This window comes from Lissotriton vulgaris, chromosome 12 (assembly GCF_964263255.1).
Source record: "Lissotriton vulgaris chromosome 12, aLisVul1.2, whole genome shotgun sequence".
NCBI lineage: Eukaryota > Metazoa > Chordata > Amphibia > Caudata > Salamandridae > Lissotriton > Lissotriton vulgaris.
This window is the reverse complement of record NC_141700.1, coordinates 410,334,601-410,361,458: the sequence shown is the minus strand read 5'-3', so window position 1 is coordinate 410,361,458 and position 26,858 is coordinate 410,334,601. Positions and strand designations below refer to the sequence as shown.

Here is a 26,858-nt window from a genome sequence, read left to right as displayed (position 1 = left end):
ATCCAACAGGAATGGTAAAAAAGGAACAAAAGCTGCAGGCTCGGGGGCGGAGACTCTCCAGGGGCGACCAGCATGTTGAGAGGTAAGTTGGGATCTTGGAGCACAGGTAGGTCCCCCAAAGGGAGGCACAGGGGGCTGTAGGGCGCCGAGTGCAGGGGTGTCTTTGGGTGTCGGAAAAGCTTACCCTCAGCTGGTCGCGGTTGGGGGGGGGGGGGCCTGGTTCTGAGTCTGCAGGCGTCGTCTGGTTCATCGAGGAGGGTCTTTGGGCATTGGACTTCGGGTCCCAGTCGCCGGGGGGACGTCCTCGTGGTCTTGGATCACTCGGGCACAGGCCGGGCTCGGTGGGTGCAGAGTGGGCTGGTCCGGAGCTTCCTGGCTGGCACCAGGGGGGGTTGTTGCAGCCGAGCCTCTGCTGATGGGAGTCCCAGTCTTTAAGAGGGTCAAGGCAGGCAGATGCTCTGGGTGTCCCAAAGTTGCTGTCCGCAGGAGTCGCCGGGATTTAGGCAGGAGCAGGTTCCAGGATTGACAGGCCGTTAAGGCTGGGGCCAAGTCAGTTGTTGTCGTCCTGTTAGCAGCTGCGCGGGGGGTCTTCTTCCTCTTGGTCTTCTTTCTTCTTTTCTTATCGGGATCTGAGGAAGGAAGGTTCAGGGAGCCCCTAAATACAGAATTTAGGGGTGTTACAGGTAGGGCAAGGGCAGGGACCAATAGGTCCCTGTCCTGGGGTGGGTACACCCCCTAGCCTGCTCCTCTCCTGTGGGAGGGGGGCAGGAGCCTAGCTGTGATTGGGCAGTGCTCCCCAACCTCAAGATGGCCTGAGCCCAGGGTCATGCTTTACCTCGTCTCCCCCACCTGAGGGGTGGGGTTGGCACAAGTTGGCACACCCCCCTTCCTGGCGTAGTCTTCCCGCCAGAGTGGGGGTCAGGACTGGTGGAGGCCAGTTACTGGGTACAGCAAATGGTCCGGAGACGCTCACAAAGGCATGCCTTTGAAGCTTCCCCCTGCCCATCCTGGGGGAGGAGACCTAGCACCTCGCCCAGGATGTGCATTATTGCAGGCCCAGGAGAGCGGGGGGCTCTCCACCCAGGGATCCAGCAACATGTCTGCTGTGTGGCAGCCTCTGCAGCCACTCAGCCCAGACGTGGATTGTAGGTTAGGTTTTCAGGGGGCATCTCTAAGATGCCCTCTGGTGCATTTTACATTAAATCCCACACTGGCATCAGAGCGGGTTTAATGTGCTGAGAAGTTTGATACCAAACTTGTCAGTCTTCAGTGTAGCCATTATGGTGCTGTGGAGTTCGTAATGACAACCTCCCAGCACAATATACTCTTAATGGCATCCATGCACTTACAGGGCCCAGGAATGGCCCTGGGTACTGTAGGGGCACAGAGCTCATGCACCTGTGCCCACGCCTCTGGGGTAGGGCAAACAGCTAGAGGGGTGACTGAAGTATGCCAGGGCAGTGGGTTCTGTGGGCATGGCACACAGGGGTGTGTGCCAAGTCGATTTTTTGTTCAGTTCTCTACTTAGACACTCAGCCTGCAAAGGCAGTGTGTGGGTGTCAGGGTAGAGGGCCGCTGAGGATGGCACAATAAGTGCTGCAGTCCTCAGGGGTCTTCTCTGGTCACCATGCCCTGGGTACCATGTACTAGGGGCTGACAGGTGGCCAGAGATGCCAATTGGGTTTTAGTTTTAACACAGTTTTAGGGAAGGAACACAGGCCCTGGGTACCTGGTTGGCAGGACCCAGGGCACACTCAGTCAAAGCACATCAGCAGTTCAGAAAAAAGTGGGGGCATACCAATGCAAGAAAGATGGCACTTTCTCACATATCTTATTAGATGTGGCTAAGAGAACGGAGATGCCTCTGGTTATAGATAATTACATGATATCCAAGAACCTATCTGAGACATGTAAAGCTATGCCATCAAGGTGGTGGTCAGGAGACATTTGATAACATTAGCAAAGACAGGAAAGTGATATAAAGCTCTCATACAATCACAACTCAAAACCAAGTTAAAGGGGTCAACACTATACTGGGACTACTGAAGGTTTTATTAGTTCATAAATCAGATTTGCAGTTCCTGGTCCTCAACAGAAAAAGCATATGAATAAAGAAATGTGCATTCTTAGCTAATAAATGGAAAACTAAACTAGTGTTTGAAGAAATACTAGGTCGGAAAGACAGGGCAGCGATGTGATTTTTGACAACCGTTGAAATTAGGATAACCTCCTCTCTTTTTTGCTTAGTTGTGTACAAGAGGGGTGTGCACTAAGAGCCAATATGACCATCTTTTGAGATAAACTAAACCTTCTATCAGTGATAAAAGCATATGTGGGGCCCCAATAGAAGAGAGAGTTGAAACAACAAGCAAAAAGCTAGACCACAAATAAGGCACAGGGCACATATGAGTTTAATGGAGGAACCTATAAAACATATTACAAATTAATTCTGATTACAACATATATGTTATGCTTGTTCCGGAAAAATGGTGGTGGGGGGGGGGGGGGGGGCAAGGGGTTATCTTATCCATTGAAAATCGAAGTAGCATTGTTATTCCAAAGCCAAGGAAGGATTTTTCTAAATACCCAGCATAGAAACCTATTACACTACTTAAAAGAGATGTGTAGATTTACATGAAGATCTTGGCAAACAGCCATCATCGTTGCTTCCCTCCCTTATACACAAATATCGGAGGCTGGCTTAGTATCTGGTGCACACTTATTTTAGTGAAGCACCCTGCACTAATCCCGACAATCCTTATAGTGTTTTTAGGGGTTTGAAAAAAACAATTGAAAGCTCTCCAAGTGGTAGCTGTGGAGAGCAGCCTTCAGGCTTAGTCCAGAAAGAGCATTAAGCAACTTGTTTCACCACCTCTAACCATGTAGTGTAGGTTAAATGGAAAAAGAACCACACAGTGTTGTTATAAAAATAAGTCTATTTATTACAAAACACTCACTAACACATTGGTATTATCTCCTGCCTGGAAATATCAACACAAATTCACAAGAACACTTCAACTACAAGAGGTAAGTAAGCACAATACACAGTGGTCTCCAGGGGGAGACCAAACTATATCCTAAGAAAGTGGAATGCAAACTGCAAACGAAGTCGGGACTTGGGTCAGGAGCTTCAGTAGAGCTGGGGACACAAGGAACCACCCAAGGTAAGTACCCATGCACCCCACGGAGGCTGTGTGCAGCGTGGAAACACAGCTGTACTCAATAGAATTCAACAGGAAAGTCGCAATTGAATCTTTGAAAAAGAAGGAGCCTTCACAATGGACGCTGAAGAAGCCCAGTGGAAGACAGAAGTTTGGAGAGTCACCCCACTCGGTAATACCCCAGAAACTAGGATACCTACACAAGGGAAGCTGGCTGCGTAGGTGCGAAGTGACGTCGAAAACTGCTGTAGACCACAATGGAGAAGGAGTTCAGAAAAGATGCCGCTGGTGAAGACTGTGCAAGAATCCAAGGGTGGATTCTTGAAGAGAAGAACCTGCAAGCAGAGGGGACAGAATCTATGCCTCTCAGAGGTGACCAGGAGGCACGGAAGAGCAATGCCCACCAATGACGGAAGATGCAGGAGTGATGACGGTGACCATGTCGCTGCAGCTGTGAGGACCAGGCGACGATGAGGAAGACAGTAGCCGTTCACATGATGTCCCACGTCAGAAATCTAGAACTAGAGGGTCCATGTCAGGCAGGAGCACCATCAAGCCTTGGCAGCAGCAACAGACCTGTAAAATGATGGAGCAACATTTGGACCAGCAAGGCCCAAGAGACTTACCAAGTGCAGGAGAGTCAGAGCAGGCCCAGAGCAAGAAAGGAAGCCCACTGAAGCAGGAGAAGACCCTCGAGAGGTCTAAGGCACAGGAGTAGCCAAAGGACCTCGAGCAGCTCACCAAAGAAGGCGCCTCATGGTGCAGATGCAGTGAAGCAGCTGATCTTGGCAGGAAGAGATGCTCAACGCTAGAGATTCTTGTAGCCCTAAGATCTCTGGAGTGCAGAGCCAACTAGCCTTGGCAACAGCAAGTCGACGTGGTGCACAGGGGGTTCTGTGCCAGTGGTTCTGACGAGGGATACTGGCCTCAGAATTGCAGAGAGGACAGGTCAGGCCTCTAGTGAGTTGCAGAAGCACCACCTGTGTTGCTGAGCTTTTCAAAGTCCATGGGACGTCAGAGGCAGCAGACCAGTCACCTTCATTCCGGTGAATGCAGGGGAGGGACTCCTTCTCTGCAAGGGAGATTACTACGGGTGTCCTTGATGCCTGCAGGTCTGTTGAAGATCTTGGAAGAAGCCCAGAACAGTGAGACAAGGAGCAACAGGAGACTTCCTTGATGCAGTCTTGGTTCCAGGAGAAGTCCAAGTGTCCAGATGGTCAAAGAGTGACGTGGTTTCAGGCTTCAGTCTTGTCCCATGACAAATGTGAGGACCCACCTACAGGTAAGCCCTTTTATACCCTAAGAAAAGGGTGAGGGTGACTCAGGGGTACCTCCCAGTGAAGGGGCTGAACAGAGGGGGAGGATACTCCCATGTCCTTTGTCCAGTTCGTGCCAGAGCATGAGCCAAGGGCTCTCAGAGCTGGTTCTAACTAGAGTATGCAAGTAGGGCCCCAAATGTGCCCTTCATAGCAGTCTAGTAGTGCTGGGAAGCGCCCCCACCCAAGCCCAGATACACTAAGTCCTGTCTGGGAGGTAGTCACACCTCCCTGAGACAGGAAACCTATTTTTTTACCTTCCCCTGCTTGAACTCAGCAGTAGGAGGGCAGAATCGTGTCTGAGGTCAACAGCAGCACTAGTTTGCAGGCAGACCCTGGAAGGTTGTTACTGAGAGTACTGGGGGCTTCCCGGAGGAACCCCCCCCCAGTGCATGAAATCATATCTCCAACACCGGTAATGGTGTTAGTAAATTCCACTGTATATAGAACACAAAATATAAACTATGATAAAAAATTATTAATTAAGTGAGGTACAATAAAACACTGTTAAACATCGATTGCGGTGACAATTAACATTGGCAGTCAATGTCGGTATACTACGTCGAGTCATACGAGCGAATATAGCTCTCTACATCAAAGTATAGGACTATACTTTGATGTTGAGAGCTATAATGGGATCTATAAATCGCTTGTATGACTCGACGTAGTATACTGACATTGACAATGATTTATAACAATACATGTGTTGATATACTTACTGTGTGTATTGTAACATTCTAGCCCTGACGAAGTCTGTGGTTGTTACCACGAAAGATGAAACACGTGTCGGCTAGGACCGTATGTGAAGAACAGCAGTAAATAAGAAAAATAAATGTAGAATATAAGAAGACTGCGTCAAGTTTGATTTACTGTGGACATTGACTTTTGTGGGATTTAGCTCAGGATATATTCTAGTTTTGTTGTTCATAGTAGTGGAGTTTTCCATACTATTTGGTTGATGGTAAATGGCCATCACCTTATCCTTTGAGCGTGAAGATTGTGACTCACCTTACTAATACCTTCCCTGCGCAATTGACACACAGCCATCTGTTCGTTAGTGTTTTAGAATATAAATTAACTTCTAGAAATAAAATCCATTATGCCTAAGCTTTTTAGGTCTCGCCTGTCAATGCGCATGCGCATTGAGCGGAGCGAGACTATAGGGGCTTAAACAAGAGTCTAACTAGACTGGCGATTTGATGCAGTGCATGTGCGCTTTTAGCTCAATGCGCAAGCGCAATGAGTTAAAATGCGCGTGCACAGCATCAAATCGCCAGCCATCTGTTGCCCAGCTTGGTGCCGCCAGCAGCTCTTCCCGCTCCACCCCCTGCTAAATCAAAGGCTTTCACGGTCGGCCAGCCGTGCTTTCAGTTTCACGGCCGCCAGGCCGTATCTCCTTATTTCACTTGTTGGGTGAGTGTCCTTTAAGTGTTTGTGTTTTTTTAACATTTATTTATTTAAACCATGTTCTACACAAGCAAGTTCTGACACAAACGGGCTCTGCAGACTTAATCTCTTGTCCCAGAGAGCCCAAAACAGTCGCTAAACACTATGTTCAGGGACATTAGGCATGTCTTGGTTTGTTTAAAAAAGAACAGTGTTAACGCCAAAGAACACGTACGTTTCTTCATGCTTTTGAGACATACTGTATTCTAAGTGCTATTTCAAAAGTCAAAAAAGGGACACGTTTGCAAAGGACTTATTACAAAATGTAAATTGCAAAATAGTAATTTATTTTTAATGTGTAATTGGATGTTACGGACCAAACGCCAGACAGTGTTTCCAAGCTGATGTTGTGTTACCGAACACACTGACCTGTTCTAAAAAAAGGAAATGTATTTATCCTGATTCTATCGATTTATCCTTTTTTTTAGAAATATTCCGAAGGTATTGCATTGTTTATTAATAAATTACCATTCTACTTGAATAATAAGGACGTCTGATATTTTCCTTAGCCAATCAGAGAGTATGGTATTACTTTCTATTGTGTGCACAGATCCACGCAGCCAGGCTTGGACTGCTGCTGAAAGATGCAGATTCACTGATCAATAAACAAACATGTTTACAAAATAATAAAGGGGCGTGAGGAATGCACTTTACAGGACACCGATCTTACTGCGCCCACGTGTGTTTGCGTGGTTACACGCGGCGAGGTAGAATATTCACGTAGAGGTACATTTAAAATCAGGGGTCGGCTGCACTGTACGCGAAGTCAGTATTCAGATGAGAGTCTCGTATCTCATCTGAGGAGAAACCCTTAGGGTTGTTCGTTTTGTTATTTATTCATTGTACTTCACCTGCATGTATACAGCTGCAGAGAGCGAGGCTTGGGGACATCGACTGCTTAGAAGCTGTTCATCTGTAATGTTCGTTCGGATTTGTACAAAGTGTTTGGAGGGCCCACATGCGCAAACACAGTAATAGCAAATATCGGTCTTTAAGTCCACAGTTTGTACTCACTGCCTGGCTATTCTTGCGAGGACGCTACGCCAGCCTGCTTCTCTCAAAGCAGGGAGGTTTCCCTGATTTTTCCCGAAAACAACTTTAGTGGATATTGTAATAATTGGCCCATCGCAACACTTCCTCATTCACTATTTATCGTTCCAGAGAATCCGGCCTGCTATAAATAGCCGAGCCCCGTATTTTCGGCCATTAATAATTCTTTACTGCCCTAGTCGCTCAGTCCGTGGTTCTGTTCTTAGAGTCTGTGTTTTTGTAGTAGAAGCTCCTTCGGGGTGTTGTGGGTTCATTCTGGTGTGTGAGTGAACCTTCATTGATGTGGGAGTTATCCACACACACAATCCCACACACACACAACCCCCACACACACAACCCCACTCACCACCCACATACCCACCCCACCCCCCCACACACACCCCACCCCCACACACACACCCCACCCCCACACACACACCCCACCCCCCCCCACACACACACACACCCCACACACACCCCACACACCCACCCACCAACAACAACACTATGCGCTACCACAGCATCACTGAACGCCACAGCATCACTCGCCACCACAACAACTGGCACTTCTTGGGTTGCCTTGTCCTACAGCTAAATTCGAACTGTTCTGAACTAGAGTCTCATAATTTTCACAATTTTGCAGTAAAACGATTAAAGAGGTACTAACTTAATTTCGACATCATTATTGAAGTGCAGTTTATCTTGTCTTCCTCAGTACTTCGTACATCTCTCTAGAGATGTGGCCTAACGACCAGAGCTGCCATCTAAGTCACGTAAATACAAAACATGTTGCATTACAAATGCTATAGATGTCACATTTGCCAAAGTTATAACTATTGGCATTGTAAATGACAAAGCTATCAATTTAGCTATTTTAAAAACCAACACATACATAAAAGATTTGTCATTTACAAGACCAATAGCTCCAACATTTCTAATGCTAGACCTGTTGCATTTCCAATGCTTGTTTATGATGATGACAAAAGTGGAAGAGAGAGTGAAGGAAAGTAGGATCTGCTTTCATGGTTACCCCCACCTTTTGCTGGTATCACTCGGTTTTACTAGTCTGTCTGGGATACTGCTGATCAGGACTCCAGTTACTGTGCTTTCTACCTAAATTGGACTACGGTAAGTACTTTGGTACCTTCCTAATTGGCTACTGGTGTACCCAGGGCATAGTTCAATCAATCAGGGGTTTATCAATCCATTATTAGAGGTTTATATAGCACGCTACTCACCAGAGAGGGTCTCAAGCAGCTGGGGGGAGGGAGGGGGGGGGGGGGCAAGTCTGGATTAGTCGAAGAGCAAGGTCTTGATGTCTTTCCTTAAGGTGTGCAGGGTTGGGGAGCGTCTGATGTTCACGGGGAGCCGTTCCAATTCTTAGCAACGATGTAGGAGCAGGCTCTCCCGCCTGCTCAGTTTCTGCAGATGCGAGAGACCTCTTCCAGGGTGAGGTCGGCTGAGCGGAATTTCCTCTTGGGCAAATGGAAGGATACTCTCTTGTTGAGGTATTTGGGTCCAATGTTGTAGAGAGATTTGGGGTCCAATGTTGTAGAGAGATTTGTAGGAGTGGGTGAGGAGTTTGAAGGTGACCCTTTTCTCGACAGGGAGCTAGTGGAGTTGTCGCAGGTGTTGGGTCATGTGTTCGTGACACAGCGATCCGAGGACGAGTCTGGCAGCGGCGTTCTGGATGGTTTGGAGTCTGTGTAGCAGAGATCTGTTGATGCCGGCATACAATGCGTTGCAGTAGTCCAGTCTCCTTGTTATGAGTGTGCGGGTGATGGTCTTTCTGCAGTCGGGGGGATCCACTTGAAGGTTTTGCGGAGGATGCGCAGGCAGTTGAAGCTCGTGAAGTCGACGGCATTGATCTGGAAGTTCATGGAGAGGGAGGAGTCGAGGATGATTCCGAGGTTGCGTGCATGGTCGTGCATGGTCTGTGGGAGGGTTCCCAAGGACGGTGCGCCACCAGGTGCTGTCCCAGGCGGAGTTGCTGGGTCCAAGGATGAGGACCTCGGTCTTCTCTGAGTTAAGCTTCAGGCAGCTGTCTTTCATCCAGGCTGCCACGTTCTTCATTCCTTTCTGGAGTCTGCTGGCTGAGGGATCCTTTGTGAGTGAAAGGATGAGTTGGGCGTAGGATACAATGCTGAGCCTACGCTGTCTGACGATGGCGGCGAAGGGGGCCATGTATATATTGAGGAGTGTGGGGCTGAGAGAGGAGCCTTGGGATACTCTGCAGTTGATATCGGTGGGTTCAGAGAGGAAGGGAGGGAGTCTGATCCCCTGGGTTCTGCCGAAGAGAAAAGATCAGATCCAGTAGAGGGCGGTTCCATGTATCCCTGCGTCGTGGAGTCTGGCTGCAAGGGTGCGATGAGAAACTGTGTTAAAGGCTTTGGAGTGATCTAGAAGGATGAGGGCCACGGTGTGCCCCTGGTCGAGTAGCAGGCGGATGTCATCAGTGACGGCGAGGAGAGTGGTCTTGGTGCTGTGGTTGCTGCGGAATCCAGGCTGGGAGACATCTAGGATGGAGTTATCTTCGATGATGGTGCTCAGCTGGGCATTGACGAGTCTCTCTGTGACTTTGGCCGCGAAAGGGTCGTCTACATGGTAATGATGATGTGTTCGACAGTAGCAGGATTCCAGGTCATGATGGTAGGTTTGTCGACAGCGTGCAGTGTTGGTTCGTAGAACTTGTCATGGAGGGCCTTAATCTTCAGGTGGAAATATGAGCTGAGCTTGTCGCAGAGTTTCTGGGAAGGTGTGACGTCCGTGGCCTCCCTGGGGGGTTTTGTGAACTGCTATATGACGTTGAACAGTTCCTTGGTGTTGGTCTGGATTTTGTCTCTTATGAAGGTCCATATGGTGTCTCTTATGCGCTGGTGGAATTCCTTGAGGGCACTCCTGTGGTTGTTTCGTCATTCCGTCGTTTTCGGGTTACAACAGGATTTCTCTAGGCATCTGCAAGAGCGTCTGGCTTCCTGTAGTTTGGTGGTGAACCAGGCGGCTTTCAGCAGGCGTTGTTTGGCGGGGTGTCGGAGGGGTGCGAGTTTGTCAGCGCAGCGGGAGATCCAGCAGTGAAGTTCTGTGGCTTTGGAGTTGAAGTCGGTGGTGTTGAAGGAGGCTCTTGGAGGAGGGTGGTGATGAGTTCTTCTGTGACCTTGCTCCAGTTTCTTAGTGGTGGTCGCGGTGCGGGCTTGGGTGCGGTGGTGGTGTTGAAGGTGAAATGGATGCAGTGGTGGCCCGTCCAGAGCGGCTGGGTGGTGTGGCTGGAGCGGATGTTAGTTCCTCCTGCGAAGATAGGTACACCAGGGGTCAACAATGGCCTGCAGCGTATATTATGTCACCCATGAGAGACCACTCAAACTGTGACTATGACTGATGTTTAACTATATATTGGCTGCACCAAAACTGGTCAGGTTTAGTATCAAACATGTTGGAATACTACCCACACACCGATTCCAGTGTTGGATGTAGGATCCAATGTACTGGGGGCTCACATAGGGAGCCCCCCTTTATTCCCTGTACCAGCCTTTCAGAGTGTAAAAGCAAGCTAGTCCTGCTGCCAACCACAAACACAATTCTGCCCTCCTGCTGCTGAGCCAGGCTCGAGCAGGGGACGGTAGAACAATAGGTTTCCTGTCAAAGGGAGGTGCCCACTTCCTAGACAGGATTTAGTGTATTGAGCTGGGGTGGGGGGCACTTGCCAGCGCCACCAGACTGCTTTGAAGGCCACATTTGTTGCCCTCCTTGGATACTCCAGTTGAAACCAGTTCAGGGAGCCGTTGGCTCCCACTCTGGCGTGAAACTGGTCAAAGGACATGGGAGCATACTCTTCTCTGTCTAGCCCCTCCTCTGGGAGGGACCCCTGAATCATCCCAACCCTTTCCTTTGGGTACATAAGGGCTTACCAATGGGTGGTTCTTCAGATTAGTCATGGGACAAGATTTAGATCTGAAACCACTTCTACTTCTACCGTCTGAGCACTTTGGACTTCGTAAGACTTCGCTTTGGAAACCAAGACTGCATCTGCCAGACTCCAGTTTCACCTGGTCTTGTCGTCCTGTCAGTTTTCAGCATTGTCTGCACCTGCGCTCCATCCAGGGTCTTCTCCAGGCCTGTGAGCCTCAAAGACACCCTAAGGAATCTCCCTTGGAGTGAAGCTGACCAGTCTGTTGACTATCTTCTCAAGAGATCTTGCTACTAAGATCTTCGTCCTCACAGCATCCTCTGCACCGTGGGCCTGCATCCTTAGTGAGCTGCTCGAGGTCCTCCTGCGACTCCTGCACATTTGGCCTGTGGGTCCTCTTGAGGGTCTTCTTTGGCTCCAGTGTGCTCCCCTGCTTGCTCGAACCTACTTTGACTCTGACTCTCCAGCACTTGGTGAGTCCCTTGGACCTTGCTGGTATCGACACTGCAAAAGCTTTATTTTCCATGTCTGTTGCTGCTGTCAAGGCTTGTTGGTGCCTCTGCCGGACACCGACCCCCTGGTTCTCGACTTCCGACGTGGAACAGCTTGTGAATGGCACCTAGTCTTCCACTCCATCGCCTGGTTCTCACAGCTGCAGCGACAAGGTCACCATCAACTCTCCTGCATCCTCCGTCATCGTGGTCATTGGTCTTCCGTGCCTACTGGTCATTCACAAGGGGCATAGACTCTGTCCCCTCTGCTTGCAGGTACTCTTCTTCAAGAATCCACCCTTGGATTCCATCACTCTTTCACCTTCTTTGCTAGCGGCAACTTCACTGAAGTCCTCCATTGTGGTCTACGGCGGTTTCCGATGTCACTTGGCACCTTTGCACCCGGCTTTCCTGGTGTAGGTATCCTGGTTCCTCGGATATCCACGGGTGGGGTGACTCTCCAACCTTCATCTTCCACAAGGTTTCTTCAGAGTCCTCTGGGAAGGCTCCTTCTTCAAAACTGCAACTGCGACTTCTACATTGACTAGTATTGTTATTGTTAATTTCGATTTATATAGCGCCAAATCACCGACAGGTCTCTTAGCGCTTGGAACCAGGGGAGAGGAAACGGCAGCTGGGTGGGTGAAGTTACACGTGACATCAGGTGTTAGTTTGTGCTTAGTGCTTCTTTAAACAAGGAGGGTTTTAAGCGATTTCCGAAGATGAAGCAGGTTGGGTTCTTTGCGGAGATGGACCAGTAGTTTATTCCAGAGCTGCGGAACCATCACTGAGAATGATCTGCCGCCCTTAGTGGACAGTTTATACCGTTGGCATAACAGCAGTTGTGCATTGGAAGACCTTAGCGAGCGTCCAGGATTGTAGACCTCAAGGCGTTCTTTTATATAGACGGGTGCTACACCATGAATAGCTTTATCAGCTATACAAAGGCTCTTGAATTTCACTCTCTGTTTTATGAGGAGCCAATGCAGTTTATACAACAGCGGTGAGGCGTGGGTCCGTCTCGGCAGCCTAAAGATCAATCTGGCAGCGTCATTTTGGACCACTTGTAATCTACTGGCCAATCCCTGGGGTAAACCCAGGTAGAGGGCATTCCCATAGTCCAGCCTTGAGATTATGATCGCTGAGACTATCGTACGAAGTGTAGAAGTGGAAAGAAAAGGGACCAGTTTCCGTAGCTGTCTAATTAGTCCCGTACACATCCCCACCACTGAGGAAACTTGGCTAACCTTTGAAAGTTCGTGGTCGATTTTTATGCCTAGACTTTTTACATTTGGACATGGTTTGGGGGTAGGACCTATGTCCTGGGGCCAGAACAGATCACTCCACGGTGATTCTGCTGCAGGGATCACAAGGACCTCTGTTTTGTCCGGGTTGATTTTTAGTGAGTTGGCTGTCATCCAACTCACGGTGTAGCTGAGGATGTTTGGGCTTGAATCTGCGCAGATGCTGTGTTGTCAATGCTAAGTAACAACTGGGTGTCGTCTGCGTAGTTGAAGATTTTGCAACCCATATTTGCCAGAGATGTTATTAGGGGTTGCAAGTAGATATTAAAAAGGAGTGGGGACAGTGCAGGTCCCTGGGGAACTCCACAGTCAAGTGAGCCCAGGTCAGATGTTAGATCCCCCAATTGAATCCTTTGTGTCCTGCCAGAGAGGAAAGATTTGAGCCATTAGTGGGCTAGATCTTGTATACCTTAAGTGGTCAGTCTGTCCAGCAGTAGAATATGGCTGACAGTATCAAATGCCGCTGATAGATCTAATAATATCATGGCACAAGGTTTTTTACTGTCAGCCATTACTCTAAGCTCATCGAGCACTGCGAGCATCACCAGCTCAGTGCTATGATGCGCTCAAAACCCTACTTGGCGACCCTGGAGAAGATGGTGAGCCTCCAGGAATGACAAGAGTGTTTTCAGGGCATGTTGTTCTAAAATTTTGTCCAGGAAAGGTAGCTGGGATATTGGCCTATAGTTTTTTAAGTTGGTTGGGTCTGCACCCGGCTTTTTTATTAGGGACCTGACTCGTGCCTCTTTAAAGCTGGATGGCAAATATCCGGTATCGAGCGATTTGTTGAGTAAGGAGATGATGTGTCCCTCTAGGCCTGGGAGCGCCAGTTGAAAAATTCTGGGAGGACATGGGTCAGACGGGGAGCCAGTTTTAGTTTGATTCATGAGCTGCCTGAGGGAAACTATCTATTTGGGGGAAGTTGGAGAGGGTGTGTTCTGGAAGGGAAATCTGAGAATACGGTGGTAAGGGACAACTGATGGGAGTGTTATTAATATCTGAAAGAATAATCTTGACTTCTAGAAAATAATGTTGGAAGGTAATACAATCTATTGGAACTTCTATCTTTTCTGTTTTTGTACTGAGCTCTGTCAGAATTTTGAAGGTTTCTTTCTGTTTATTACCTGCATTGTTTATTTGAGCTTCAAAATACTCTGCTTTGGTTGACACAATAAATTTTTATAGAACTTAAGGGATGCCTTGTATTGATCTCGATCTGCGGAGTCATTGGTTTTCCGCCATCGTCTCTCTGAGTGGCGAAGCTTTCTTTTATGTGCTCTCAGTGAGGAATTGAACCAAGGGGCCCCTTTATCTGCTCCTTTGATCTTATGTTTCTTTTCTGGTCCTATCTGATCAATGGCCCAGCCTAGATTTAGCGTGAGGTTTGCACACTCTTGATCCAAATCCCCTTGTGTATTGGCAGGCGGTGTATATGTGAGGAGAAGATCAGTCAATGTAGTTGAGTCAATTTTGCTCCATTGGCGAACTATTTTAGATATTTGAGATGGCTGGGTCGGATACCTTTCTATTGGGATGCTGCAATTTATCAAATGATGATCTGACCAAAGGCAGGGCAATATGTCTATAAGGGTTACCTCCGGGTCGGTGGTCCAGATAAGATCTAAGGTGTGACCTTTATTATGCTTGGGAACCTCTACTAATTGTTGGAAGCCTAGTGTGGTCATGATAGTCTCCAGCTGTAGTGTTACCACGTCTTTGGGGTTTTTATCCCAGTGTAAATTAAAGTCCCCCACTACTAGTACTTTCTGATAGCGTGTGCGGATATCAGAGATGATGGTGGTGAACAGCTCATTAAACTGCGCGGTGGATTTTGGAGAGCAATAGACTGTCACAAGAGCAAGACAGGAATATTTAGAGGTGATTTTTACCCCCAAGTATATCTGCTGAGTCTGCGTTCTCTGCTATTAACTTAGTGACCGTTAGTTGTTTTTTAAAGAGAATAGCCACACCCCCTCCTCTGATGTTATCACCACGGTTGTGCCACATAGCGTCATATTCATAATCACTGGCAGTCTTAGGTGCTAAAGCCTGGAATATACTTCCGGCTCACCTCAGAGCATCTTCATCAGAAAAAATCTTTAAAAAATCATTAAAAACCTGGATCTATGGACTGTCCGATTCAAGATGCAAAACCCTTGTTTAAATAACATCTCAAAGCTCAGTTAATATTTTTTGACAATCTATTAGTAATGAAGTCACAGCGCCAAGATGCTCCATGGAGTGTGCGTGCGCTATATAAAAACACACAAACATCAAACAAACATATTCGTTTGGCAGGGAGGCAATGATGTCTGGTAGTGAGCTGTCACCTAGCCATGTTTCCGTAAGAGCCAGTACATCTATGTCCTCATCCTGGAGGAGAGTGAACATTTCTAAGTGGTGTTTTTGTAGCGACCGTGTGTTCAGGCTTGTTAATTTCAATTCGGTCTGGGGTTTAGTAGTGGTATTGCCGACATTCCGTAGTATGTCTGCTTCTTTTAGCTTAGCTACGGTGGATTTGCTGATGGAGTAGGTTTTTAAGTCTAGTGAGTGTAACTCAATGGCTGTGTACACTAGTCGTTGACCAGGGGGACTGGCCCCTAGGTCCGGTCGTGCGCGGATGGGCGCAGGCGGGCTTACCTTTGGCGCACCTTATTGAGTACACGGCTGTGTTTCCACTCTGCACACGGCCTACGTGGGGTTCCTGGGTACTTACCTTGGGTGGTTCCTTGGATCCCCAGCTCTTCTAAGTCTTCTGGGTCCAGTTTCGTCTTTGGTCACAGTTCGCATTCTACTTTACTAGTATATGGTTTGGTCTCCCCCTGGAGACCACTGTGTATATTTGCTACTTACCTGTTCTCCTTTTGAAAGATGTGTGTATTGTGCTTATATCTCCAGGTAGGAGATATATCAATGTGTTAGTGTGTATAATAAATATTACTACTTTATTACTATTCCGTTTAACCTACACTATATGATTATTGCTGGTAAAACAAGCTGCTTAACACTCCTTCTGGTCTAAGCCTGTAGGCTGCTCTCCACAGCTACCACTTCGAGAGCTTTCTAAGCTTGTATAAGACTACAAAAATCACCATACGGGTTGTCTGGATTAGTTCAGGGTGCTTTACTTAAATAAGTGTGCACCATATACTAAGCCAGCCTCCTACAGTTCTATTTATAAATACCAATATATATATATATATATATATATATCTATATATATATATATATATCTATATATATATATATATAGATATATATATATATATATATATACTGTCACTCACTGCCACACAGCATTTAGATTAATACAGGAAAAAGCTATCTGGGTGTGTCAGTTTTTTCAGGGCACTACCCGAGGTAAAGTGCACTACATGCAGAGTGAAAAGAACAAGGGGTATTAATACAAATGTTCAGATTGTAGATGAACGAGTGGTGGGAACATAAATAACTAGACACAAATGATGGATATAAATCGCAAGACTAAAGACACATGATGGGTAGAAATATATCTCACCGAACCAAAGATGAATGAGGGGTAGGAAGAAAAAATAAAGGCTGGGGAAAATGTAGATAAGAGGATTTAACAAAAAACTGTTTCAATGACTATGCCTTAAAGTGTTCACTAATCAATAATATCCATAAGCTATAGTACTAGTATTATGGCGTAGCTTTTAACATGTTTCCTTTTCTGGCTCATTGAAATCAATGTTCTGATGCATTTAAATTCTATGTTGCTTTGTTTATTCAACTGATCCACCAGTTCACTGTGAAACAATAACAAGCCTGGTATGTGCAATAAAAACATACCTTTGCCCGGAACAGCGCAATATTCTGGTCAGTGATACGTAGTTCCCTTCCACAGTTCCCTTGCTTATGGTAGGCACTGATTTTCTGCAAGCCACATACAGGGCACACACAAGCCAATGAAGAGCATCCCCCTACAAAAAGAAACAGACAAACAGGCTTGATCAGTTGGAAAAATTATTTGTCACAGACCGCACAAGCATGATTGGTATTTATATATAAATCAAACAATGTACTTGTAAAGCACGTTACTCACCCATGAGGGTCTCAAGGCGCTGAGGGGGGGGGGGGGGGGGGGGGGGTGCCACTTCTGCTGGAAGAGCCAGGTCTTGAGGAGTCTTCTGAAGGCGAGTAGGTCTTGGGTCTGCCGTAGGCGGGTAGGGAGGGTGTTCCAGGTCTTGGCGGCGAGGTAGGAGAAGGATCTGCCGCCGGAGGTGGTTCGTTGGATGCGGGGGACGGTGGCGAGGGCGAGGATGGCGGAGCGGAGCTGGCGGGTGGGGGTGTAGAAGCTGAGTCTGCTGTTCGGGTAGGCTGGTCCGGCGTTGTGGACTGCTTTGTGTGCGTTGGTGAGGAGCTTGAAGGAGATCCTCTTGTCGACGGGGAGCCAGTGTAGGTCTTCCAGGAGGGGGGTGATGTGGCTGCGGCGGGGGGGTGTTGACGATCAGTCGGGCGGAGGCGTTTTGGACGCTTTGAAGTCGTCGTAGGTGTTTGACTGGGATTCCTGTGTAGAGAGCTTTGCCGTTGTCCAGTCTGCTGCTGACGAGGGCCTGTGTCACCGTTCTTCTGGTTTCGGTCGGGATCCACTTGTAGATCCTGCGGAGCATGCTGAGGTTGGTGTAGCAGGAGAAGGAGACGTTGTTGACCTGTTTAGACATGGAGAGGGATGAGTAGAGGATGAGTCCCAGGTTGCGTGCATGGTCGGTGGGTGTCGGTGCTGTTCCCTGTGTGGTAGGCCATCAGGAGTCGTCCTAGGCTGAGGGGGTGGGTCCGAGAAGGAGGACCTTCATTTTGTACGAGTTCAGTTTCAGACGGCTGTTCCTCATCCAGTCCGCGACGGCCTTCATTCCCTAGTGGAAGTTGGGTTTGGTGGTGTGTGGGTCCTTGGTGACGGAGAGGATGAGATGGGTGTCGTCAGCGTAGGAGATGATGTTGAGGTTGTGATGGCAGGCTACTTGTGCGAGAGGGGCCATGTAGACGTTGAACAGCGTCGGGTTGAGGGATGAGCCCTGGGGGACGCCGCAGATGATGTCGGTGGCTTCGGATCGGAAGGGTGGCAGGCGGACCCTCTGGGTTCTGCCGTAGAGGAAGGACGTGGTCCAGTCAAGGGCCTTCTCTTGGATTCCGGCTTCTATGAGGCGTGTTTTTAGGGTGCGGTGGCAGACTTTTCGAAGGCGGCCGACAGGTCCAGGAGGATGAGGGCTGATGTTTCGCCGTTGTCTAGTTGGCGCCTGATGTCGTCTGTGGCGGCGATGAGGTCTGTTTCGGTGTGGTGGTTTCGTCTAAATCCGGACTGGGACGGTCCAAAGTGTTGTTGTCTTCCAGGTGGGCCAGTTGAGTGTTGGCGGTTTTCTCAATGACCTTCGCCGGGAACGGGAGCAGGGAGATGGGCCGGAAATTCTTGAGGTCCTTGGGGTCCGCCTTGGGTTTTTTGAGGAGGGCATTGATTTTGGCGTGCTTCCAGCTTTCCGGGAATGTTGCTGTTTCGAAGAGAAGTTAATGATCTTCCGTAGTTGGGGTGCGATTGCTGCGTCTGCTTTGTTGAATATGTGGTGTGGGCACGGGTCTGACGGAGATCCTGAGTGGATGGAATTCATGACCTTGCGTTTCTCGTCATCATTGACGTTGGACCGTTAGGTCAGGCAGTTGGCGCTGGTGGTGTTCCCAGGGGAGTTGTGGTCTGGCGTAGTCGGGGCGGTCGTGGTGTTGAAGCTGTCGTGGATGTCAGTGATCTTGCGGTGGAAGAAGATGGCTAGTAAGTCGCACAGTTCTTGTGAGGGCGGGATGTCGTTGGTGTTGGCGCTAGGGTTGGAGAGTTCCTTTCTTGCTGGCGTGGCTGTTGGAGGGTTTCTTGAGCGGGGCGAGGGTGTTGGCGCAGTCGTCGATCCACTGTCTGAGGTTGCGGGCTGCGGCGACTGGGTTGTGGGGTCGGTGGGTGGGTTCTGGACGAGGGTGGTGATCAGCTGGTCTTCGGTGACTTTGCTCCAGCAGCGGCAGGGGGCTGTTGGGCGTGGTGGTGCGGGGTTGGTTTCTTGAAGGTGAAATGGATGCAGCGGTGGTCGGTCCAGTGGAGTTCGTAGTGTGGTTGAAGGCCACGTGGGTGCCTGTGGAGAAGACGGGGTCCAGCGTGTGGCCAGCTGCGTGGGTGGGTGTGGTGAGGAGTTGTCTGAGGCCGAGGTTGGCAAGGTTGTCAATCAGGGTGGCGGAGTTGGTGTCATTGTTGTACTCGAGGTGGAAGTTCAGGTCCCCGAGGAGGATGTAGCCCTTGGAGGCGAGTGCATGGGTGCTGGCGAGGTCGGAGATGGAGTCGCTGAACTGGGGCCGGGGGGTCTGTAGATGAGTGTACCTTAGAGGGTGGTGTTGGGGTCAGTGTGGATCCGAAAGTGCATATGTAGTTAAAAGTCTCAGTTTTGCATGTAAGTATTTCCTTTTCAAGGATGACTGCTGCATTTTGTACACACAACAAAAATAGCATCATCAGTATAGGACAGAAAATGAACTAACATCACATTAACGACCAGACAATTGCTGCGCAAATTCCAGAAAAGTAATTCAGATCATTGAAAATAATATTAAACAGCAGGGGTGGCAAAAGTCACCTGTATCTGACTGCTTTTTTTTAACCAGACAGAATCCTGTTCTTTTGCCAAAAGGAACATGGCTCATCCTTCATAAAGCATAAGAAAAACAATTACAAGATGGCTACTATGCTTGCTCCAATATGCCTGGAGGCAATCTGAGGTAAGAAAACATTGGCAAAGCCAAATCGGTCATCTCCTATATCAAAAGGTGAGACCTCCTGGCCTTGACAACGCTTGTGTATTGGGGTTAGAGTAGTTACAGTAGTCTAGAAGGATGTACCACAAATTCCAATAACTGTGTTAAATAATAGTGCAGAAAAGTTGCCTGGATTCTGATGCTTATGACAGCCATAAAAATCAATTTCCTAAATTAAATTGCTTTCAATCAGCAATTGCAACAGACAAATGGCTGGAAGGACTGCTTGAATTAAAGTCATCCATTGGTAACTGCTCGAGCCACATTCTAGTTCATCGCTTTTTGTCTACTATGCCACTCTAAAAAGTTACCAGCCAAACGCCAATTAGCCTTGGTTTAGCTTCAACTGGAACAGTCCAGACCACTGCCTTCCAGATCCCCTCCACATCGTAACATAAGCAACCTCAAACTTGTTTCACTCTACTTGGCCTCACCACTGAGATATAGCGCAAGTCCTATGGCACAGTAAGCACAGGTCATGCACCCGGGCATACTCGCCACACCTAGGGTATCTAATGCAACGAAGTGATGGAAGGAACGCTTCAATTAGCATCAGCCACTGTCATAAATCAACAAGTAAAATATTTTTCTTTTTTCAAGTACTATAACAAGTCAATAATGTGTTAAATGTGTTTGTAGCTAGATTTAAAAACACCTCCTCTCGTTACATATGATATGGGGTTTTAATAACGGTTGTGTTCTCACTTGTTTACTGAAATAATCAATTAATGCGAGAATATGAAATTAACCTTCACAAAAATGTTTGGAGCATAATGCACGCATGGTACACTGTGCAGAAAGTAAGCTGATATTTCCAGCCTACAGTCATTATTTCAGTAGACAAGATTTCAGTGTATACAACCTCACTGAACCATTTTGGGAATTACAGCTAAGCAGTTACTAATGGCTTTTACTGTGACCAGCTGTTTGCAAACTAGTTGTTTTGTCGTGGGTTTCATACAGGGTGTATTGTAGTTTTCCGTATGTTCGCCTCACTTTGCATGACACAGGCCACATTAGCTTTGCACATGTTACTACGTAATCACGTTTGCTTTTGTGCCACATTATATACATTATATTTTCATGCAGAACATGCAGTTGTTTACTATTTCTGTTCTTTCCTGGGATTTAGTCTGAACAGTAGACCAGGTCAAACAACAATGTCCCTTGTTATTGTGTTCTGGTCAGGCACACGAACCTAGAAACAACACAGAAATGTAGCTGTTTATGAACCTTGTCATATAGGTGTCCACATCACTATAACACACAGACACACATAGATGTTTCCTGAGAGAAGATCACGGCTGTATTGGAGATGTAGAACGTTTATCTGTGTATGCTAAAATACGGGGTCCACTACTAATCCAAGAGATCTTTATTGTATTATTAGTTTGCTTCTGTAGAAAGGGGGGGGGGGGGGGGGGGTAGGCTTCTGTCTTATAATATGATTGACTTTTCATACTATACTGCATATCCAAAACGCTGATGGTATTTATGCTAGGCAGTTATTTTCTAATTATGGCAAGTATACTGTATTTCAGAGCATAATAAGTTTAAATAAACATTTATAACTTCCTGTGTTTCAAGTTCATATCTTATTGTGGACGTGTACGAGTGTGTGAGCAAAAGGGAATGTCCTGTCACTGCAATCCCTGAGAAGGTCGGGAGTGTTGTATTCTTTGGTGTCAATGCACTTCTTTTTCTGGTTATGAGTAGGACGGCAAGTGAGACACTATAGCTAGTCAGACTCGGAATCACGGTACTGAGGTGGTATAGTGACTCAGTCTTAATTACTGATGTTTTAATGGTCCCAGGCATAGTTATCTTCCTGAGAATAATCCCTGCAACAGTTTGGGACAAGTTATGAACTGCAAAGAAGAGAATCTTAAAATTAGTTAATGGCTTATTGATTGCTGTTGCTATTTCTATTTAATTTGTAGCATTAAAAAATCTAGATGTCATAAATCAATCCAGTGAAGCCCACTGAAAGCTAGCAGTTCAACTGAAATTTCCACGACGTAAAAATAAAACATGAGCCAGCACTCAAAAACCTTTTCATACCTTAAATATACCCAAAGACGAAGGAGGAGCCAAGATGGCGGTGGAGACAGACGTGTAGTCTCCCGGCTCCGCGAGCCTTTGTCTCCCGCAGACATATTCTGCCTTCTATCCTGAAATGTCGCGGCTGCGGGAGAACGGCGAAAGTGCGCTGAGGCTGTTGCCGTTTTTCCGAGGACCCTGCCAGCCTTCCAACCGGAGATATTGCCGGTTTACTTTGGCGGCTGCTCCTGGACCTGGAGCCGAGACCCGGGCTGCTCCGCTAAGATGGCGCATGCTGGAGCTCCGTGAACTGATCGAGCTGGGGCGAGGCTGGCGATCTACCTCACAGCACGCGACGTGACGATATTCAATGGCCCCTTTCGCGAGGTTTTCTTCCGGCTGCTGGTAATTAGCCCTGCTGCTTTGCTGTGGGGGGAGCTCAGGTGAGACACGCCGTGCTTTTCCCATATTGGAGTACGGTCGCCAGCGAAGCCTGCCTCTGATTTGCCCCCGCCCTGGGTTGACCAGGGGGGGACTCGTCTTGCTGATCACTCGCTGCCAGCTGCTTGAACTGTACCGGTGGCCTGAGACCCTGCTCTGCTTCGCGGACCTTGCTTGTGCATCCCCGTGATTTCCCGGTGGGGTGACAAGAATGGATGGCGCCATTGAGGTGAGGGTGGGTTATACTACGGCCCAGGATTGCGACACCAGGTGGGCTCCTGATCAGTATGCTGGAGGGCGAGCCGCGCATCAAACTGCGGACGGGGCGGAACAATCGCCTGAACTAACTTGCGGCTCTGTTTTACTAGCGCTTGCCGACTTGAGGGCTGCGTGGTGTGAAAGCTCTCGTTTGCTGGGCAGGAAGCTCGAGGAAGCGGTACTTTCAGCTGCGCTTATCACACCGACTTATTCCCCTCGCTGTGCTGATCAGCCTTCACTGAGCTCCGATTGTGCTACATTGTTGCCGCCTGAGTGCATGGAGGAAGTTTCTTTTGGCGACGCTACAGTGTTTCCCTCCTTGTTTGAAACCAAGACCTCATCCGTGGTAATGCAACCTTTGTTTACTGCACCGTCGGCGCAGCAACTGGCTTTCCTGGCGATTTCTGCTCCACATGCCCCGCTATTATTGAATCATACTTTGCGATGCCTGTCTGCCCTGAAACTGATATTTCCTTGGTACAGCGGAACTGATTGTGCTTGGCGGAGTCCATTTTGCTCTTGGGTATCTCGATTCTGCCGAAGGTGGCCATCTTGTTCCTTTGTTCTAACTGCGGCGGGCTCTTGCCGGGAGCCATGGTTGGGTGGACGTTTACGATCTGGCCAGGGCTAGGGGTTTCCATGTTCTAACTTGTGCTGGACTGACTGGTGGGGTCTCGGACTGGGGCGCTTCCTCAACACGTATTGTTGTGATGACCCTTCACATCCCATTTTGTGATAGCTGCTTATTGTGATGACTTCATGTATGGGGTGGAAGAGTACAATTTTGGCTGGGGAGTTCGGGAGACTTTGGATTTGGCCCTCCTCCGGTAATAATAGGTTTTTCCTTTTCTTTTCTTCCCTTTCTTTATTACTATATTTCGGGTTCCTTAATGGGCGACAGGCACACTGCTGGGGGGATAGGCCGTAGCCTCTGCATGCGTGTAGGGTGGGGGGGTTGGGGGGTGGGATTTTAGTTATTGTTTTAGTTCTATGGGCCTTGTTTTTCTTCTCATTCTTGTGTCTTTTTCTTTACTTGTTTCTATCTTGAGTCTGTGCTTGGGATTGGTGGTGGGCGGGCGACCGGGGACGCAGTGCTTACCGATTGGCTTCACTATCCTGATACGTATATTCTTGTTCTGCCATGTTGCCTGGGGGGTTTCGGCTTCTGCTGTTGTTGATTTTCGCGTAACTACGTTGCCTGCTTATGTTCAGAAGTGATTACACGGACTCTGCTCTCCTTGCTTACTATTTTACAAAATGATAAACTTAATATTTGGGACAAAATCTTAAAATTAACCTTCAATGCTCCTGAGACACGGTACCACAGCTTTATCCGTTGTGATTTTAATTGCTTGCTGCGCTGTATTGCTGGGCTACTGTGTCGCCGTATTGTTTGCATTTGTGCTTCATATGTTATCGTGGCCGGCCTGATGGTTGTAGGCCCGTATTTGTTTTTCTTATATTGCACAATAAAGGTTTCCCAAAAATTAAAAAAATATATATACCCAAAGACTTTGAATCTCATCACTCACTAAGCAGAGAGATACCTCCTTTTGTGCTGGTATAGTGTCACAAGGACAACCCTCTATGCCCACTGGGAACAGTAAGTAAGTAAGTATTTTTATTGTTTTTAGGTTAATTAAAACCATTACAAAAGTACACTGATGGGAACAGGGTCAGAATACGTTATATGAACATAGTCCACCGTGGGGCTTTTTGTGTCAAGCTGGAATTCTCTTGTATACATCAGGGGAAATCTGCAGTAAATGTATAGCCATGTTGTTTAAATATACATGTGCATACAATATAGCACAATGAGGATTACAACTAATCAAGGAATCAAACGAGATGCCTGTCGGATGAACAAGTGTACTGGCAGGCTCCGCCAATGGATTTAGACCATTGCGCACCTTAGAAACAGATTTTACCAAGATCGGACCCGACTTGGTAACAATTGGATGTTGGATGAATCTATTTTCAGCCTTTAAGAATATCTACAGTCCAGAATTGATTCAGGGGACTTGTAAGGCATTCAGCTGATATACAATCTAAGTAGGAGACTTACTCTCTCGCTCAGAGGAGAAGGGCGCTCTGTTGACAGACTGTCCAGCAGTTGTGCAGTGAACATACAGTGATATTGTTGGTTCGCACATACCCTACCCTGATACATATTCATACTGAGCCAGACGACTTTTTCCTGATGAGACCCTTACACTCACAAGGGCTTGAAACTTCGACATACATCACCTTTGGTTCCTTGATAATTTGTAGTCCTCATTGTGCTATGTTTTACATATATGTATATTTGAACTTGGCTTAAGATCCAAAGAGCATTTATGGTGTCTTGTGTATATATTTTAATGTGTATGCACCCACTTAAGCACTGCGTAATCTGCTCTGTTTATGAGACACACTGTCATGTGTACTGGAGGAGGATATATAGCAGCAACAGAATTCTTTTCAGTCTCACGGTCTGTTTAAGCAGCACAGATGACAATTTACCATTAGGCTGCTAAAATAATACATTTACAGTGGGTTTCCTCAGATTTATACAAGAGGTTTCAAGCTTTTCACAAAGAGCGCCAATGTGGACTCTCTTCATATAACGTGCTTTGGGGCTGGGGCACCGTTTCAGAACGAAAGGCCAATTGCAAACGAAATGTGGATTATTTTAATTAATTTAATACATTGTTCAACCGAAGCTATTTGTAGTATGAACAGAACTGTTTAAAAATGGCTATACAAGTCATTATACTGACAAGAATTCTGGATGCCAATTTGAGATTTGGAGGCATAAAACAATCATTCAATCGACTTTTTCGCCCACAAGAAAATAGTCTATGTATGAAAGGAGTTCTTCGGCTCCAATCAATGTGCATTCAATCTTCCGGTTTCAGACTCTTGCATTATAGCTATGTCACTTTCAATTTTCCAATTCTGTTATATAGGAGCAAGTTTAGCATCAGTCATCCCCATAGCAGCAGCCCTTCCCCCCTCCTTCCTGTCGCACTGATCCATATCCACGGAAGCAATCTCTCTGCCATGTCAAAATCATTCACCTAAACTAACGCACTCACTACCGGCCTAGAAAAATACACCGTCCTCTCTCCACCTATCTACTCCATCTTGCGCAGCCGCATCATATGAGCTGTATGTCGGTGCAGCCACCTTTCAAAGAATACAGACGAATCCCCTGGATGGCAGGCATCCTGAGCAGCTCCATCCCCTAACTGCAGCACCGATTGAACAGCCATGGACTCAACCTCCTGCATCCATCTCCATCCAGACACAGCGCCCGCTGGAACCTCGAGAGTTCCATGTGTAACCCAAGATACAGGCATCTGCACTCCTGACAGTGCACTTCCCGGATACAGAGCCATGGCACTGCACCACAATATATTAACTTAAAGCAACAACTACATACTGTCAAATGGAACTACCTGTCGCCCCACCATTGTGTCTGCTGCCCCCCCCCCCCCCCCCCCCCCCAAGGCGCAGTAGCACCAGTCTCCTTAGATACAGCACCATTCCTGAGCGCAGTCCATACTGCAATGCAATCCCCAACACGCTGGGGCATTCCAATCATATATTCAACAGCCATAGTGTTATCAGAAAGTATTTCCCCGATTCAAAAACACAGTTCCAATGGGCAACCTGGCACAACAACTGATGCAGCCCACAACACCGCAGCACCCCCTGGTAATAATGCATTAGATAGGTTATGTGATTTGTAAGGCGCGTCCCAGCGCTAGTTTCGTCAGAAAGCCACAACTGTGAGAGAGACCCTGGGAAAAAAGATGGCCAGCAGGACATTTAGATGGTAAACATCAGGTTCTTCAGCGATTTCTATTAGTGTAAACGTTACTTAATAATGTACCCCGTACATCATAATCACAAAAACCTCGAGTTTGCTCCAGTGCCACTCACCTCCAGGGTGTAGTTTTTGCTCATGCTCTGATAGTTGTCCCAGGCCTCGCTCTTGGCTCGCTCGTCCATGTTCAGACTGCTACACAGTTCTTGGAAGCGTCGTTGCGTGTCCAGCTCCTGCTGCCCCTGAGAGGCTTCGTCCTCCCCTTCTGTCATGGTGAAGACCCTCTGCACGGACTACCGACAGAGCCCAGTCCAGGAAGAAGCTTCAGATCACAGTAACGCTCTGGGGCTTTAGTCTAAACAGGACACGGGTTTTGTCCAGTAGCGCCAAGTACTGGTGACCAGGTAAGTACTCTACTACCAAAGATGAATCTACCTCCTGGAACAGCTGGTTCTTCCGCTCGGGCTTCAGAGCTTAACTACGCTTCTACACTGTAGCCATTTGAACCCCGCTCGTAGGCGGGCTTTGCTATTGGACGCAAACAGCGCATCTTCCCTGACTAAAGGAGCGAGATTATCACTAGGGTAACCAAAGTAAACGGCGTCTGATTGTCGAGAATAGCTCGGGTCTAAAAGCATACCTCCGGCCTGCCTTCTGTACAGTGGAACACAGACCTGCCAGTCCTGATGGGCGGGCATGTACTTCCTGTACCCATGGAGCTCTTCTGCGGAGAACAAAATAACGACTAGAACGTGAACTCAATATGGTTTGGGCTGCATTGCGCTTCCTGTACATAGGGGGCAGCCTGGTAAATAATACTCAAAGACTAGAACGTCAAATCACCTCAGTTTAACAC

General features: G+C 47.7%; 1 protein-coding gene across 1 annotated transcript in view; it reads right to left on the bottom strand.

Annotated features, from left to right (window-relative positions):
• RBL2 (RB transcriptional corepressor like 2) overlaps window positions 1-26,571 on the bottom strand; it is a 1,013,578-nt gene extending 987,007 nt beyond the window's left edge. Inside the window, exons 1-2 of the mRNA XM_086945179.1 lie at window positions 26,119-26,571; window positions 16,462-16,592 (exon numbers count right to left, since the gene is read on the bottom strand). Coding sequence (XP_086801305.1) covers window positions 16,462-16,592; window positions 26,119-26,274 — 287 coding nt within the window. The 5' untranslated portion in view covers window positions 26,275-26,571. The remainder of the gene's footprint in view (window positions 1-16,461; window positions 16,593-26,118) is intronic.
• Window positions 26,572-26,858: the final 287 nt, after the last annotated feature.